The 13,434-nt window shown below is 36.2% G+C and overlaps 2 protein-coding genes across 8 annotated transcripts in view; one reads left to right on the top strand and one right to left on the bottom strand.

Moving 5' to 3' along the window:
- NF1 (neurofibromin 1) overlaps positions 1 to 13,434 on the top strand; it is a 249,354-nt gene that overhangs the window by 192,656 nt on the left and 43,264 nt on the right. For all 6 annotated transcript variants that reach the window (XM_068531562.1, XM_068531559.1, XM_068531561.1 and 3 more), the window contains 3 exons: positions 7,601 to 8,033; positions 8,620 to 8,960; positions 11,359 to 11,561. In XM_068531562.1, coding sequence (XP_068387663.1) covers positions 7,601 to 8,033; positions 8,620 to 8,960; positions 11,359 to 11,561 — 977 coding nt within the window. The remainder of the gene's footprint in view (positions 1 to 7,600; positions 8,034 to 8,619; positions 8,961 to 11,358; positions 11,562 to 13,434) is intronic.
- EVI2A (ecotropic viral integration site 2A) lies at positions 1,127 to 5,114 on the bottom strand. 2 transcript variants are annotated; one of them, XM_068530630.1, is made up of 2 exons: positions 4,915 to 5,114; positions 1,127 to 2,437 (listed from the first exon to the last, which is right to left on the bottom strand). In XM_068530630.1, exon 2 carries the CDS (start codon positions 2,414 to 2,416, stop codon positions 1,718 to 1,720), a length of 699 nt encoding a protein of 232 aa, XP_068386731.1. In that variant the 5' UTR covers positions 2,417 to 2,437; positions 4,915 to 5,114; the 3' UTR covers positions 1,127 to 1,717. The 2 variants fall into 2 exon arrangements, with proteins under 2 accessions (XP_068386731.1, XP_068386730.1); XM_068530629.1 differs by lacking the exon at positions 4,915 to 5,114 and adding an exon at positions 4,393 to 4,520.

Here is a 13,434-nt window from a genome sequence, read left to right as displayed (position 1 = left end):
CAGTGTCCTTTCAAGTCTGATCCTTTTTACCCCTCAAAAAATAACCTGATGTACCACAATCAGCATGAGTATTCTCTTGCTTTCCTTTTTCCTTTGTTGATGTTTACCTTTTTCTGAAATAATGTGATTATGATTTGTCATTTAGGAAATGGATTTTTTATAAATTGGTAATAAATTGATAATAAAATTGATGCTTTTTTTTCCCCCTCTCATTTTAAGAGGTAACCTTAAAAAAAATGTAACCTAGATCTTTGGAGCCATGGAAATTTTAAGAATTGAATTTGATGACCAAAGCAGTATGACCTAGGGAATTATGCAAAAATTATCAATGCCTGGAGCTCGAGCTCACCCCATTCTAATTAAATCAGAAGGAAAGGGTGTGACTTAGGCATTGGGGAGTTAAACTCTTCAGGTGATTCTGATTTGCAGTCGGGATGAGAATCACTAACCTAGAAGGGAGGGTAAGATGGTGGTAATACTTGGAAAAAATATATAAAATCTTTTCTTAAATGTCTAGCATATTGCCCAAAATAAATGCTCAATAAGGGATGAGATTTTTTAAATGTGGTCTGAACTTTAATTAAGTATGCCCTGTGTCAGTTTCAGTGGACATTTGGAAAGTCTCTCAAACCAATTTTTGTAATACATTGAATTGATGACGGAAGTCTTGACTTAAATGTAAGTCATTATTTTACTTGAACCCAGTTTCTTTAAAGGTTAAAGAATTACCTGAAGTATCCTGTTTTCCAAATTAGAATAAACACGCGCACACACACACACACACACACACACATCTTTCCTTTGCTTATGTCATATTGGGTAATAAATAAAATTGGTCATTTATTAGTCCACTTGGCATTCTCAAAGACCAAAAATTAATCAGCCTTTGGATATTTGCTATAAATAATCCAGTAAGCAATATTTATAGAGTAGAGTTATGTTACACTTAAACAGTAAGATATGCTTTACATTTACACTTAGCCTTCTGTTGTGGCTATAAATCTCATCTGTTTCAGTTGTGCTCTATTTCTTATTGATCGTGACAGTGTATTCTCTAAAATAATAAAGTGAATGAAAATGTACGTAGTCACTTTTATTCTAACAAGTCTTAATTTATTATACAAAATTTAAAGTTTTAATTAAATATTTATAGTAGAAAACCACTTTCTTATGTGTGCCATATATAAAGATGAAAACATCTAGCATAACATTAGCTGTGTTGATAGATGAGCTGGTATGGATTCTGTCACATTCAGCAAAGAAGGTACCACGTAACCGTACAGTTCAACTCTATGCATTAAGAACGTGACTTCTGTTAGATGTTAAAGCATATACTTGCCTCTAACAACACACTAAAACTCTTCAAAATTTAATAACATTCGGACAAAGATCACTTAACTACTATTGCTGAACAGGAAATATTTAACTGTCCCTTTCTACCTCTATTAGTCAGTTCCTTCAGCTTGTCTTTAAAACCTTCCTCAGATGCTTGGTTGTTTTATTTTTGCTTTTTAAAATAGTGTCAGACACGGTTTAAGTAATTAAGTAAGCAGGCATACGTCTTCCCTTCTCACCTGCTTGATTCTAAATTGCACAGCCTGCCATGTTAAATTTTAGACCATCAGAACAACACCTTGGCATTAAATATCAAACTGACTTCATTTTTACCAGAAACTTTCTCATTGCTACTTTGCGTTTTTCTTCACTAAAGCATCCGTTAGTTGGTGAGTTTTTCAGTTCCTTCTTCATCTTTTCTTTCCCTTGTAGCTGTGAGCACTCCAGTAGATTGCATCATTAGGTTAGGCCCTGTGAGCTGTTTTGCTCTTTTCCAAGTGTCTGATTCAGCAGGCCATAGACCACTGCTTGCCAGAAAATCGCCATTGCTTCTAGGCTGACGCTTGCCTACTTGTTTTGATCGTCTGAGAGATGAGACTTTGTTTGCCAGAACCACAGTTGATAGAAATAAAATTGTACAGATAAGAAAAAGCACCACAATTATAATTAAGCAAACTAGCATAGCCATTTTGTTGTTGTTTTCCTCACAGACACCTTTTTTGAAAATTTCACTGTGACCTTTGCTTGTGTTTTCAATGCTATGTACTGCTGGAGAATTGTTCCTGACGACGGACGATATATAAAGCTCCAGTTCAGATTTAGGAGTTAAAGACGCGATGTGAGATGATGTTGCTATTTCAGGCATTTTTGTAGAAATAACTTTTTTATCTGCTTCAGGAGTTGTAGGGTTTGTGTTAATGTTTTCATTTTGGCTTCTGCCCGTCTTATTTTGAATACCTGGATCCAAGACAGTAGTATTATTAGCCCACAGATGGGCATAGTTTGCTTTTGTTCCAGGAGACAAAGAAAAAACTGTTGTCATCAGAAAGGCAAGATGCAGGTAATGTCCTGTGTGTTCCATGTCCGTGAGTATACTGGTAATCTGTTGGGATAGCAATAGAATTTGTTAACTTGTGAAAGAATAATGGTTCCTCGTTTTGGTAACTGTAGTTAAAAGACAGCTGATAATGTTATAAATTAGATGCAAGCTCATGCCTAACATTTGCTATCCTGTTTGAATTCCTTCTGAACTGATTTTTTTTTTTTCCTGTTAGGCTACATATAAAGAAACAATTTAATTTCTGTTATTTGTTTAAATGCTAAAAGGTAACATTACAGATATCTACTAATCATTGTAAACTGAATACCATGGTTTTATAGTTTTCTCCCTCTTAAGCATGCTAGACTTTAGCTTTGAGTCAGATACTTCGGCTTTTACTTTTTTGATTCCTCCTTTTTCTTTTCCTGACCATTTAAGGAAACTCCTTGTAGAAATTCCCCATCCTCTAACAAATGAGTCACCATTCTTTATAATAAAGGAGAAATGGGACATTTTGCTTCATGTATGAAAAGAAAACGCAAATGGCTTTGTGGTGATGGGAGGGGGGGCAGTTCAGGAACGGGGAAGTGTGGTAGCAACCAAAAGAAAACGGACTTCAAGTAGGAATTCAAGATGTTCTTTTTTCTTCTTGGGTGTTTATCTTGAAGCTTAGAATAAAGCTGGTACTTAGAAATACATTCCTAGTAGTTGTGAAAGCAGTTTTATTGTGGTGGGTCTCCCTTCTCCTCTATATCCCCTGACTTATTGTGGCTTTCTGAAAGCAAAGGCATGCGACTTTTCTCATCCTACACATTTGGCATTACAGAGAAAAAGAGGCAAGTTTCTTTTGAATAATCTCAAAAGTTCAACAAAAATTATTGACTTGTTTCATTATTATTTATGCTTAGAATTTTTCTGTGAATATTTTGACATAATTTTTTAAAATAAATTATACAATAAAATATTTAATAGAAATAAATACAACATCAAGATCATGGGGATTTAGACTCAAGTGGGAAGTCAAGGCAGATCATAAGAGTCTCAACCTATAAAGGAAAAGGTGGAATTTCAGTTTTGGCTCTGAGCTCTCTGGAAGCCAGTCCACAAAGGGAACAAAGTCTGATCCTGATTTTCATTATTCACTGTCAGATTGAAGATTTAAATACAACTAGCATATCTGTTCCAGGTACTGGTAAACAAGCAGGAAAGATTTATTACCATTATTGAGCTGTCTCTCTTATAATAGTATTCCAGTCTGAGCCACTTTTGTAAGAGTATTTTATTGTTAGCATTTATACGAATAGGGAAGTAGAAGCAAAAACTAGATTATTCTCCTGAGATGTACTAAATAAAATTGCCTGTTTAAGAACTTTATTTTATATAAGTTCTTCTCAAAAAATGTACATGGGAGTTTGTTGTTGTTGTTGTTGTTTTTAATGCAGATTTATTCCATAGGTCTAGGAGGTACCTAAGATTTCTAACCCACACTCAGGTGACACAGATACTGCTGCTACTCATGCTTCTTCTGCTTCTTCTTCTTCTTCTTTTTTTTTAGTTGAAGTATAGTTGACTTAAGAATAACAAATGTGATATATTGTTATACAAACAAAAATAGCATATAGTAAACAATGCTAACTGGAAACTAACCTCTGAAGTAATATTTTCTATTGATAATAGGGAGGGGAAAAAAACCTTTCTTATGTGTTCTAGAAGTAAGATTACTTTTTGGATTATGATCTTTAATAGACAGTTAAAGATATTGTGCACTGACTTCTATCTAATAGTGTCCAACTTCAATTTTTAAGTTGGATGACATAAATCTTTGGATACTTTATGATTCTTCCACAAAGAGAAATACTTTAAATTGGGTTAGCAAGTAATTTCCATCCTTTTAAACTAGACTGGACTTCTGCATTAGATGCTAAAATGATTTAAAGCGGGTTATTATTCTTGTCACATTAGTTCATTAACAATGTAATATGCATCATAGTATTCGTACACATTTTAACAGTGCTCACCATGGGATAGATAATAGGCCCGCTGTTGATTGTCTTCAGCCAGATGTACTGTCATCCCCAAATAAACAAACTGTTAACAAAATGAGACTTTCTCTTACCCTTACAAATGCCTAAGAATAGAGAGCTGTCTCTACATCCCAAATTTATGCAGTGGAGGCCAGGTTGTTATCAAAAGTTTTCTCTATCTCTGGTCATTTTCAATAAAATTTATAATGCCTAAGCATTAGTAATGAGAAATTTATTTTTTAAACTTATTTTAATAGCAAAACTGTGCAATTCACCCTGGAGTCTAAGCTCAGATCCTTCTTAATCCTACTTTAAAGCTCTATGTTGATGGTAAATCTTTCCATTTCTTACTTAAATTTTACTTAATAGGAGAGAAAAAAACAGCATACGTTTTCCATTACTAAATCTACTTTGTTAGTAAGATACTTAAGTACTGTTTGAAAGCACTTCCTCAAACACTAACCTGTATGAAGTTATAAGTGAAAAGGCATAAGAAAAGCCATATATATGACCTACCTTACAAAATGCTTGGTCAAAATCTTATTATAACCTGATTTTAATAAGCCACTTCTTTTCTTGTCTTGAAGCACAGCTTCCAAGTAATTTAAGGCAGAATAGACTTGAAGAATCTGAGCCTAAAAGTAAATCTGCAGTAAAAAAGGATATGTACAGCTAGCTTTCCACTAACCACAGATGACACATTTCCTTTCCACTGCAACTAAAGCACATGTCACAGGGGAAAAAAAGAAAAAAACTCCAACTTGTTTAGTTGGCCACTGGCATAACAGGAGGCTTTGTAGAACAAATCCCCGCCTCCAGGGCAGGGAGGGTTTTCTGCTTAATGCCTTTTGACCTTACATTTATTATGTATGCCTGCTATATGCTCTTGAATGATATGTTAGTATCATTAAAATGAAGAGAAAATAGCATTTTCCCTGAGATTGAGCATTAAAATCTTCTCTAAAAATTGTATTTGTATACCACAGACTGATTTGATAACATGAGTTTGGAGACCCGGGGTATTGGTCAGATAATAGAAACAGTAATGTATATAACCAACATCTCAAAGTGTGGAACTGCAACAATAATTTGGAGAGAATATCTGATAACACTTAGATTATAAGGGACAGAAAATGCTTTTGTGTGGTTTAGTGTATACACACACACACACACACACACACACACACTCCCCTAGAATGTCCTGTCATCACTTCATATTCAGTCTAAAATGGACTTCATTTTTCCCCCTAAGTGGCTGCCCCTCATGATCTCTGTTTTTGTTCATGGTAGCAACATTCTTTGTAATGACAGAGCCTTGGTATACAGCAAGTCCTTTTAATTCAAAGGCCTTTCTTTCAGCCCTGATCAGACCTTGGATCATGTCGGTCCTTTCTTCATATTTTTGAGTCAGTTTCTTCTTTCACTGTCACTTATTTTCACCGTTACCCTAGTATTTTAGATGCTTATTAAACCATACCTAGACTACTACAACATCTTTTTTACTAGCCCCGACTCCTTCATATATGTTGTATATATCACTTCCTGTGATCATAACACCCTTTTCTTTTAAAAAAATGTGGTTGAATAACTCCCTAACACCTACAGCAGCAATTCAGAAATGTTTGTGCACATTAATATCAGATGAGAAGGTTGTTTAAAAACAGTGAAAATTTCCAGGCTCCACTGCATAGATTCGTATATCGTAGGCCTGGGCTGGCCTGGGCTGGGACAGGAAACCGCACTTTTATCAAGCGCCACAGTTGATTCTGATGCTGGCGCTCCACAGAACATCCTCTGAGAAACGCCCGGCTCCTAGGAGAAAACCTGAGCCCCTTAGTTGAACAGTTCTGGTCCATTCACAATTTAGCTAGTCTGTATTTTTCCATCTTTATCTCTTAAAACTTCCGTACATGAATCTTCCATTCTAGCTAAACTAGCTGACTCTTACCTCAACACATCTAGTTACCTATTTTTCTCCTTCTTTCCCTCTCTCCATGAGGCCTGCCAATCCCTCTCCTTGTTGAGTTTGAAATTCCTCCTGCCTGCCTCAGCATCTTTTATGTAGTTTTCACTGGTTACCCAGTTTGTGTTGATTTCTCCACTCTTCTGAACTTAGCAAAAGTGTTTTTCTCTGCAATTTCGTTGACAAGTGATTACAGACTACCTCATATCTTTTCTCTGTTCTTGCAATATTTTTCTTTTATTTTAAAATCATTTGACTTGTCATAGTTTTGTCTTATTTTCTCCCAGTAAGATTTAAAACTCTTAGGAAAGGATATTTATCTTAGCCTACTTCGTAGTACCACCTGAGTCATCAAGTATAGAACACTGGTTGTTTTGATTTGAAATTCTCGTACTGTAATTTGTGGGCTTTCTGATGGTCCTTATTTTGACTACTCACATTGATTAGCATTCTTTTGAGTGTAAGCAACATATGACCTAATACAGCTTAATCAAGAAGTGGAATTTATTGGCTCACACAACTGAGTAGTACAGGGATAAATGTGATCCCAGGAGAGGGGCTTTATCTAGGACTCAGATGAAATGGCCAGGGCCCCAGTTTCGCTCTTCATTTCTCTGCTCCATTTCTTCAGTTTTTAGACAGGCTCTTCCTTCATATCTCAAGATGTAAGCTAACAGCTGCCAGAGCTGTATGGTCCCTTGTAAACATCAGGAAAGAAAAAGGTCTCGATTCCCAACAGTTTAAGCTGAAGTCTTTGAATTGGGCCTCTTTGGCCCTGGTTGTTCTGGTTTGAGTCAAGTGATCATTGTTGAACCATTCTCTCTGGTCACGGTGGGATAAATGAATTGACTGTAAGTCATTCAGTTTACTCCAGAACTCCCAAGTAGGTCATTCCCACCCAAACTGTTCACCTGGGAACTTGGATGGGCCTAGAAGCAACCACCGAATGTCCATTGACTTCCTCCTTGCTTGACTGTGGTGGGCAGGTTTGTTGTTGTTATTGTTGCTCAAAGTTATTGATCTGGGGATTTGTCTCTTCCATTTTGCTTCAGCCTTCTCAGTGTCTTAAGAACAAGTGATTTAAAAAATGGATTCAGACTTTATATAATTGTTTAATATTATAGTTAGTTTTCTCTAGAAAACTAGTCAGAATATAAGGGAATCAAATAGATTAGTAGCATCTGTATATTCATTCAGAACTCTGTTAATGATCTGTGTACTTTTTTTCATCTTCTTTAGGTTCAAAACTGGTCAAATCAATGGCGATTTGCTGATATACCACGTCTTACTTACTTTAAAGCCATATTATGCAAAGCCATATGAAATTGTAGTGGACCTTACCCATACTGGGCCTAGCAATCGCTTTAAAACAGACTTTCTCTCCAAGTGGTTTGTTGTTTTTCCTGGCTTTGCTTATGATAATGTCTCTGCAGTCTATATCTATAACTGTAACTCCTGGGTCAGGGAATACACCAAGTATCACGAGCGGCTGCTGACTGGCCTCAAAGGCAGCAAAAGACTCATTTTCATAGACTGTCCTGGGAAACTGGCCGAGCACATTGAGCATGAACAACAGAAACTACCCGCTGCCACCTTGGCTTTAGAAGAGGACCTGAAGGTATTCCACAATGCTCTCAAGCTAGCTCACAAAGACACCAAGGTTTCTATTAAAGTAAGTTTCACTCCCTGTTAGGTAAGTGATTCATTGCCTTTCTTGACTAACCTGACTATATACTGGACTCCCCAGGGTCCCGGTAGTAATGTATCAAACATAAAGTCCAGATGGAGGAAAAGCAAGCTTTCTATATCTTCATGGAGGTCCTGCAGAAAACTGGAGAGGTGTACCCTTAATAATATTCCAGGTTGGATTGGAGGCAGGAGAGTGTTGTAGAATGGGCAGTTTGCTGTGTATCAGTCTTACAGTAGGAATATGTGAACAGTGGAAATTACCTATCGAAGAGTTCTTCTGATTATTACATGCTTTTTGCAGAGTGAGGAAGGTGAACCTTCAGGATAAAACCTATAATTATCCATAGGATTCTTGACCTTTTAAAAAATAACTTTTTTCTGCTGTTTTCAGTCTCTTTTGACAGCATTTATGACAATAATTATTGAACCTATTTGAATACATAATGGTGGTAACTCTTCTTTAAATGGCTAACATGGTATTTTGTTTGGTTGGTTTTCGAAACCTCTCAGAATTCTACGTAATGAAATTTAATTCTTTTCCGCTCTACCCTCTTGCTACCATTTTTCAGGTTGGTTCTACTGCTGTTCAAGTAACCTCAGCAGAGCGAACAAAAGTCCTGGGGCAGTCAGTCTTTCTAAATGATATCTATTATGCTTCGGAAATTGAAGAGATCTGCCTAGTGGATGAGAACCAGTTCACCTTAACTATCGCAAACCAGGGCACACCGCTGACCTTCATGCACCAGGAGTGTGAAGCCATCGTTCAGTCTATCATTCACATCCGGACACGTTGGGAGCTGTCGCAGCCTGACTCCATCCCCCAGCACACCAAGATTCGCCCAAAAGATGTCCCTGGGACGCTGCTCAATATCGCATTACTTAATTTAGGCAGTTCAGACCCTAGTTTACGGTAGGTTTATAAAAAACTCATTTCAATCTTAGTCAAGGTTTGTTGGTTTTAAAAAGAGACCAATTAATAAACTTTTAAAGCAGCCTCTACCTTAATACTGTAAATTGGCAGGTATTCTATATTGGTTAACCAGTATGACCTCATCCAGTTCGCATGAACTGTGGAATTCTGAATAGGGTGATTCACACTAAACCAATGTATGTTCTTTCAACTTTCAGCTGAAACATACAGCATAGCAGTTTTGGTGGGGGTTTTTTTGTTCGTTTGTTTTTTTTAAAACAAAAGTCTTTTTTTTCCCTAAAAGTCTATTTCTAAATTAAGTTTCTCCTTTTCTGAGTTCTCTAAATTTTTCCCATGTTCGAAAGTACATCACTATTAAGTTTGCTCGCAGTCAAATTAGATTATCATTGTTTGAAAAGGAGGGCTTATAACTTTAGCATTTTAAATGAAAAAAAAAAGAAAAGAAAAGAAAAGGAGGGCTTAGTGTTCAGTAACTCAGTAACATAGCATAGTTTCCACCTGTGTAACTTTAACAAAATTCTTGAAAGAAAGTTTAAGACAAATACAGATGTCAGATGAGCAGAATGTAATTGGTTCTGGTTAGGCTTAGTAATCAAAACATGAATGAGGAAAGGGCAGGGCCTATGGAGTCAGTAGATTAGGTTTAAATCTAGACCTGCTTCTCTGTATGACTTTGGGCAAGGTACTGAAGTTCTCTGAGCTCTAGTTGCCTCATTTTTAAAATAAAGGTAGCATTGCCTTCCTCATAAACCTACAAAAGTTTAGTAAATGTGTGGTAGTATAGTATAGCATCTAGCATAATAGTTTGTGCTTAGCAAATATTATTTCCTCCCAACTTGCACCCACCCTTTCCTCTCTCTGCCATCGTCTCTTTGCACCACTTCCCTCTTGTGCCCCTCTCCTTTTCATGTTAAGATAATTTTTTGTTCCAGGTACCTTGGGACTGTCAGGTTTTTACAGATATAAATTCTTAGCTTCAGAAAATCTTCCCCTGGGTATAATATAACCCAGGTTTATAAATGGGCTTTTTAGAATTCCAAATTCTCCCTTATTTGAGAGGAAAAAAAAAATCAGCAAGATTTCTTTACCTGGATGGGCCTCACGGGGTGCATGAACTCCCGGAAAATATACACAAAACTTCATGTATGCTTAGCTTTCATTATCTCAGAGGAGTCTGTGACACCTACTCCCAGTTTGAGGAATCCCAATTCTTTGTAGCTGTTGAAATATACAGAGTGAAAGTCACTGTCAAAATAGTATCACTCAGAATTCCTAGGAGTTAGCAAAAGATAAACTTAGAAACAATAATATTTCCATTTTAGGAAAATGGAACTATAAGTCTGTCTTGAATTTCTAATTCAAAATTCCTTATAGAAGAATGCTAGCAAACTTCCAACAATTATTAGCTTGAATGAACCTCTATTCTCTTGTGAAATAAAGCAAGCTGACAGCTTCTGCTTTTTGCTGAAGCATGTTGTCGCAGAGAAAAAGCCTGGAGGCAGACTTATAATTTCAGTGGCTTTTTCCCCCCATATGGTTGTTGCATAAATATATTAGCATGATGAAAGTTCAGAGGTAAGGAAAACCTGAAATTTACTGAGCAAACCATTTCTTCTGCGGATAGGGGAGAGAAATCAATCTAAAAATTGAGTTTTTTGAGCTGTTTCCTAAGTTGTTTAAGTATATTTTTAGACATTTATAAGGGAGCTTTTAGTTCTCATGGAACCTGGATATATATTATGGTTTGGGTTTTGTGGTTTTTTTAAAATTCAGTGCTTATGTATAATAGTAGGAGTTCATAAAAGAAAAAAATGGCAGGGGGGACTTAATTATATTAAAAAAATGTTTGACCTCTAGTTTGTAGTATAACTTGTAGGACACCTAGAAAGAAATTCAGTAGATGCAGATGAAAGATTTTAACAATCTAATTTGATGAGGGCCATCTCATTTCTCGTTATCCCAGTTAAAACTGGATCTAGTGGGAGCGGGAGCCACAATTTCAGTTTTGGCCTCACTGAAAATATGATATGCCTTATTTTGACTTTCTTTATATTGATCCATCTTAAGACCATAAAATTCTCATATCTTATATCCCAATGAAATGTCTTTTAGAAAGGCCTTATATTCGCTGTCTCAGGAGCCTCACAGTTCTCTTCTGGTTATGTGAAGATTTCCCTTTTAAAAAAACCCCTAAATGATAAAGGGGTATTTTGGGTTTACCATAGAATCACAAAATCTTATCTCTAATTGATCATAAAATTTAAAAATAGTTGATCTATGCTTGGTTATGGAACCGTTAAGTTGTATGTTATGAAAAAATTTTGGAATTATAAGAAAAAATAAGTTTTAAAACAACTTAATTTGTGTTTTCTCCTAGGTCAGCTGCCTATAATCTTCTGTGTGCCTTAACTTGTACCTTTAATTTAAAAATCGAGGGCCAGTTACTAGAGACATCAGGTTTATGTATCCCAGCCAACAACACCTTATTTATTGTCTCTATTAGTAAGACACTGGCAGCCAATGAGCCACACCTCACCTTAGAATTTTTGGAAGAGTGTATTTCTGGATTTAGCAAATCTAGTAAGTAATGATAATTTTCTTTAATACTAACAATGATTCTAAGAAGATTCAAAGACAACCGTTTCATTTCAGAATTTGCCAGTGAAATCTTTAGTATAGTTCCACTTCTTCTGTTTTTTCGTCTGACTGAAGAAACTTCATAGTAGACCACATTGAGAAATCCACCAAAATTCTGGCAATACAGGCAAGGTGACAAGATTTTGATACTGTCTGTGTCTCTGGGCAACTTACAAAGCATTTTTCGTACTATTTCAGTTTAATTAGCTTCAGTATTTCTCTTCTTAGCAGGTTATTCCCGATGAGTAAATTATCCACTTCCTTGATTTTAGGGAAGTAGTCATTTCCTCTTTTCTTCAGGTTGACTTTGAACTGTGATTTTATTGTTCGTGTACAGTTCATGGAGAATGCAGTGGCACAAAAATACAGGGTCTAGAGTCAACTCCTGACTTGGCTTTGATAAGTGTCATAAATTTAACATCTACTCTTTATGTCTGTCCGTCTTCAGATCCTATAGTAGTATAAATGTTGCTCTTCTCCCAGCTTATTTCCTGACATTTTCTTTTTTTTAATTTATCAATGTCATGAATAATATTTTATAGTTTTTTAAAATAAATTTATTTATTTATTTATTTATTTTTTAACTTTTGGCTACGTTGGGTCTTCGTTGCTGCACGCAGGCTTTCTCTAGTTGCAGTGAGCAGGGACTACTCTTCGATGAAGATCATGGGCTTCTCACTGTGGTGGCTTGTCTTGTTACAGAGCACAGGCTCTAGGCACGCGGGCTTCAGTAGTTGTGGCACGCAGGCTAGGTAGTCGTGGCCCACAGGCTCTAGAGTGCAGGCTCAGTAGTTGTGGCACAAGGGCTTAGTTGCTCCGCGGCATGTGGGATCTTCCCGGACCAGGGCTTGAACACGTGTCCCCTGCATTGGCAGGCAGATTCTTCACCACTGCGCTACCAGGGAAGTCCCTCCTGACGTTTTCTTCCCTTCCCTTTCTCTGTCTATAATACATAAAACTTTTTTTATGCATTCATACACATTTCTTGATTTTTCTGTATTAAGTAATTGAAAGCTTTGAAAATTCCGTGAGACCAGATCACTATATATTTTTACAGTTAAGAGATGTAAGAATATAACCCTAAAAAGAAAATGTGTAAGACTGACAAAACAAGAAAAGTATAAAGCTTTATTGAAGCATATTAATACGAAAAAAAAAATTTGAGTGAATGGACACAGGTATTGTGTTCCTGGATGAACAGTTCTTCCCAGATTATTACAATATCAATGTAATTCCTTTAAAATATCTATGAGATTTGAGGATTAAGAATGAGGTAGAACTTTAAATGATTATACATTTCACTAGAAAGTACAATAGCTAAGAAAATATTGAAAGGAAAGAAAACTGAGAGGGTCTTGAATTAACAGATATCTTAACACATAACAACAGTACAATAATTAAAACGGGTGTTCAAAAATCAGCAGTCACATCACTTTAAGAGAAACAGATTGATAAAGAAGTATCACAAACTAATAGAAGAAAGAGTAAATCATTTAAGAAATGAGGCTGGGAAATGAACTAAGTTGGGTCTTCATCTTAATGCCAAACCACAAGATGTTAAAATAAGTTCTAACTATCAACATATTTAAGAATTGAGAGGAAACTTGCACAAGAATCTTAGATAGCCTCATCCACCAGAGGGCAGACAGCAGAAGCAAGAAGAACTACAGTCCTGCAGCCTGTGGAACAAAAACCACATTCACAGAAAGATAGACAAGATGAAAAGGCAGAGGGCTACGTACCACATGAAGGAACAAGATAAAACCCCAGAAAGCAACTAAATGAAGTGGAGATAGGCAACCTTCCAGAAAAAGAA

The sequence above is a fragment of the Eschrichtius robustus genome, chromosome 20 (genome assembly GCF_028021215.1).
Source record: "Eschrichtius robustus isolate mEscRob2 chromosome 20, mEscRob2.pri, whole genome shotgun sequence".
In the NCBI taxonomy this organism is placed as follows: Eukaryota; Metazoa; Chordata; class Mammalia; order Artiodactyla; family Eschrichtiidae; genus Eschrichtius; species Eschrichtius robustus.
Note: the sequence above shows the minus strand (reverse complement) of the source record. Positions and strands in the feature narration are given on the sequence as shown.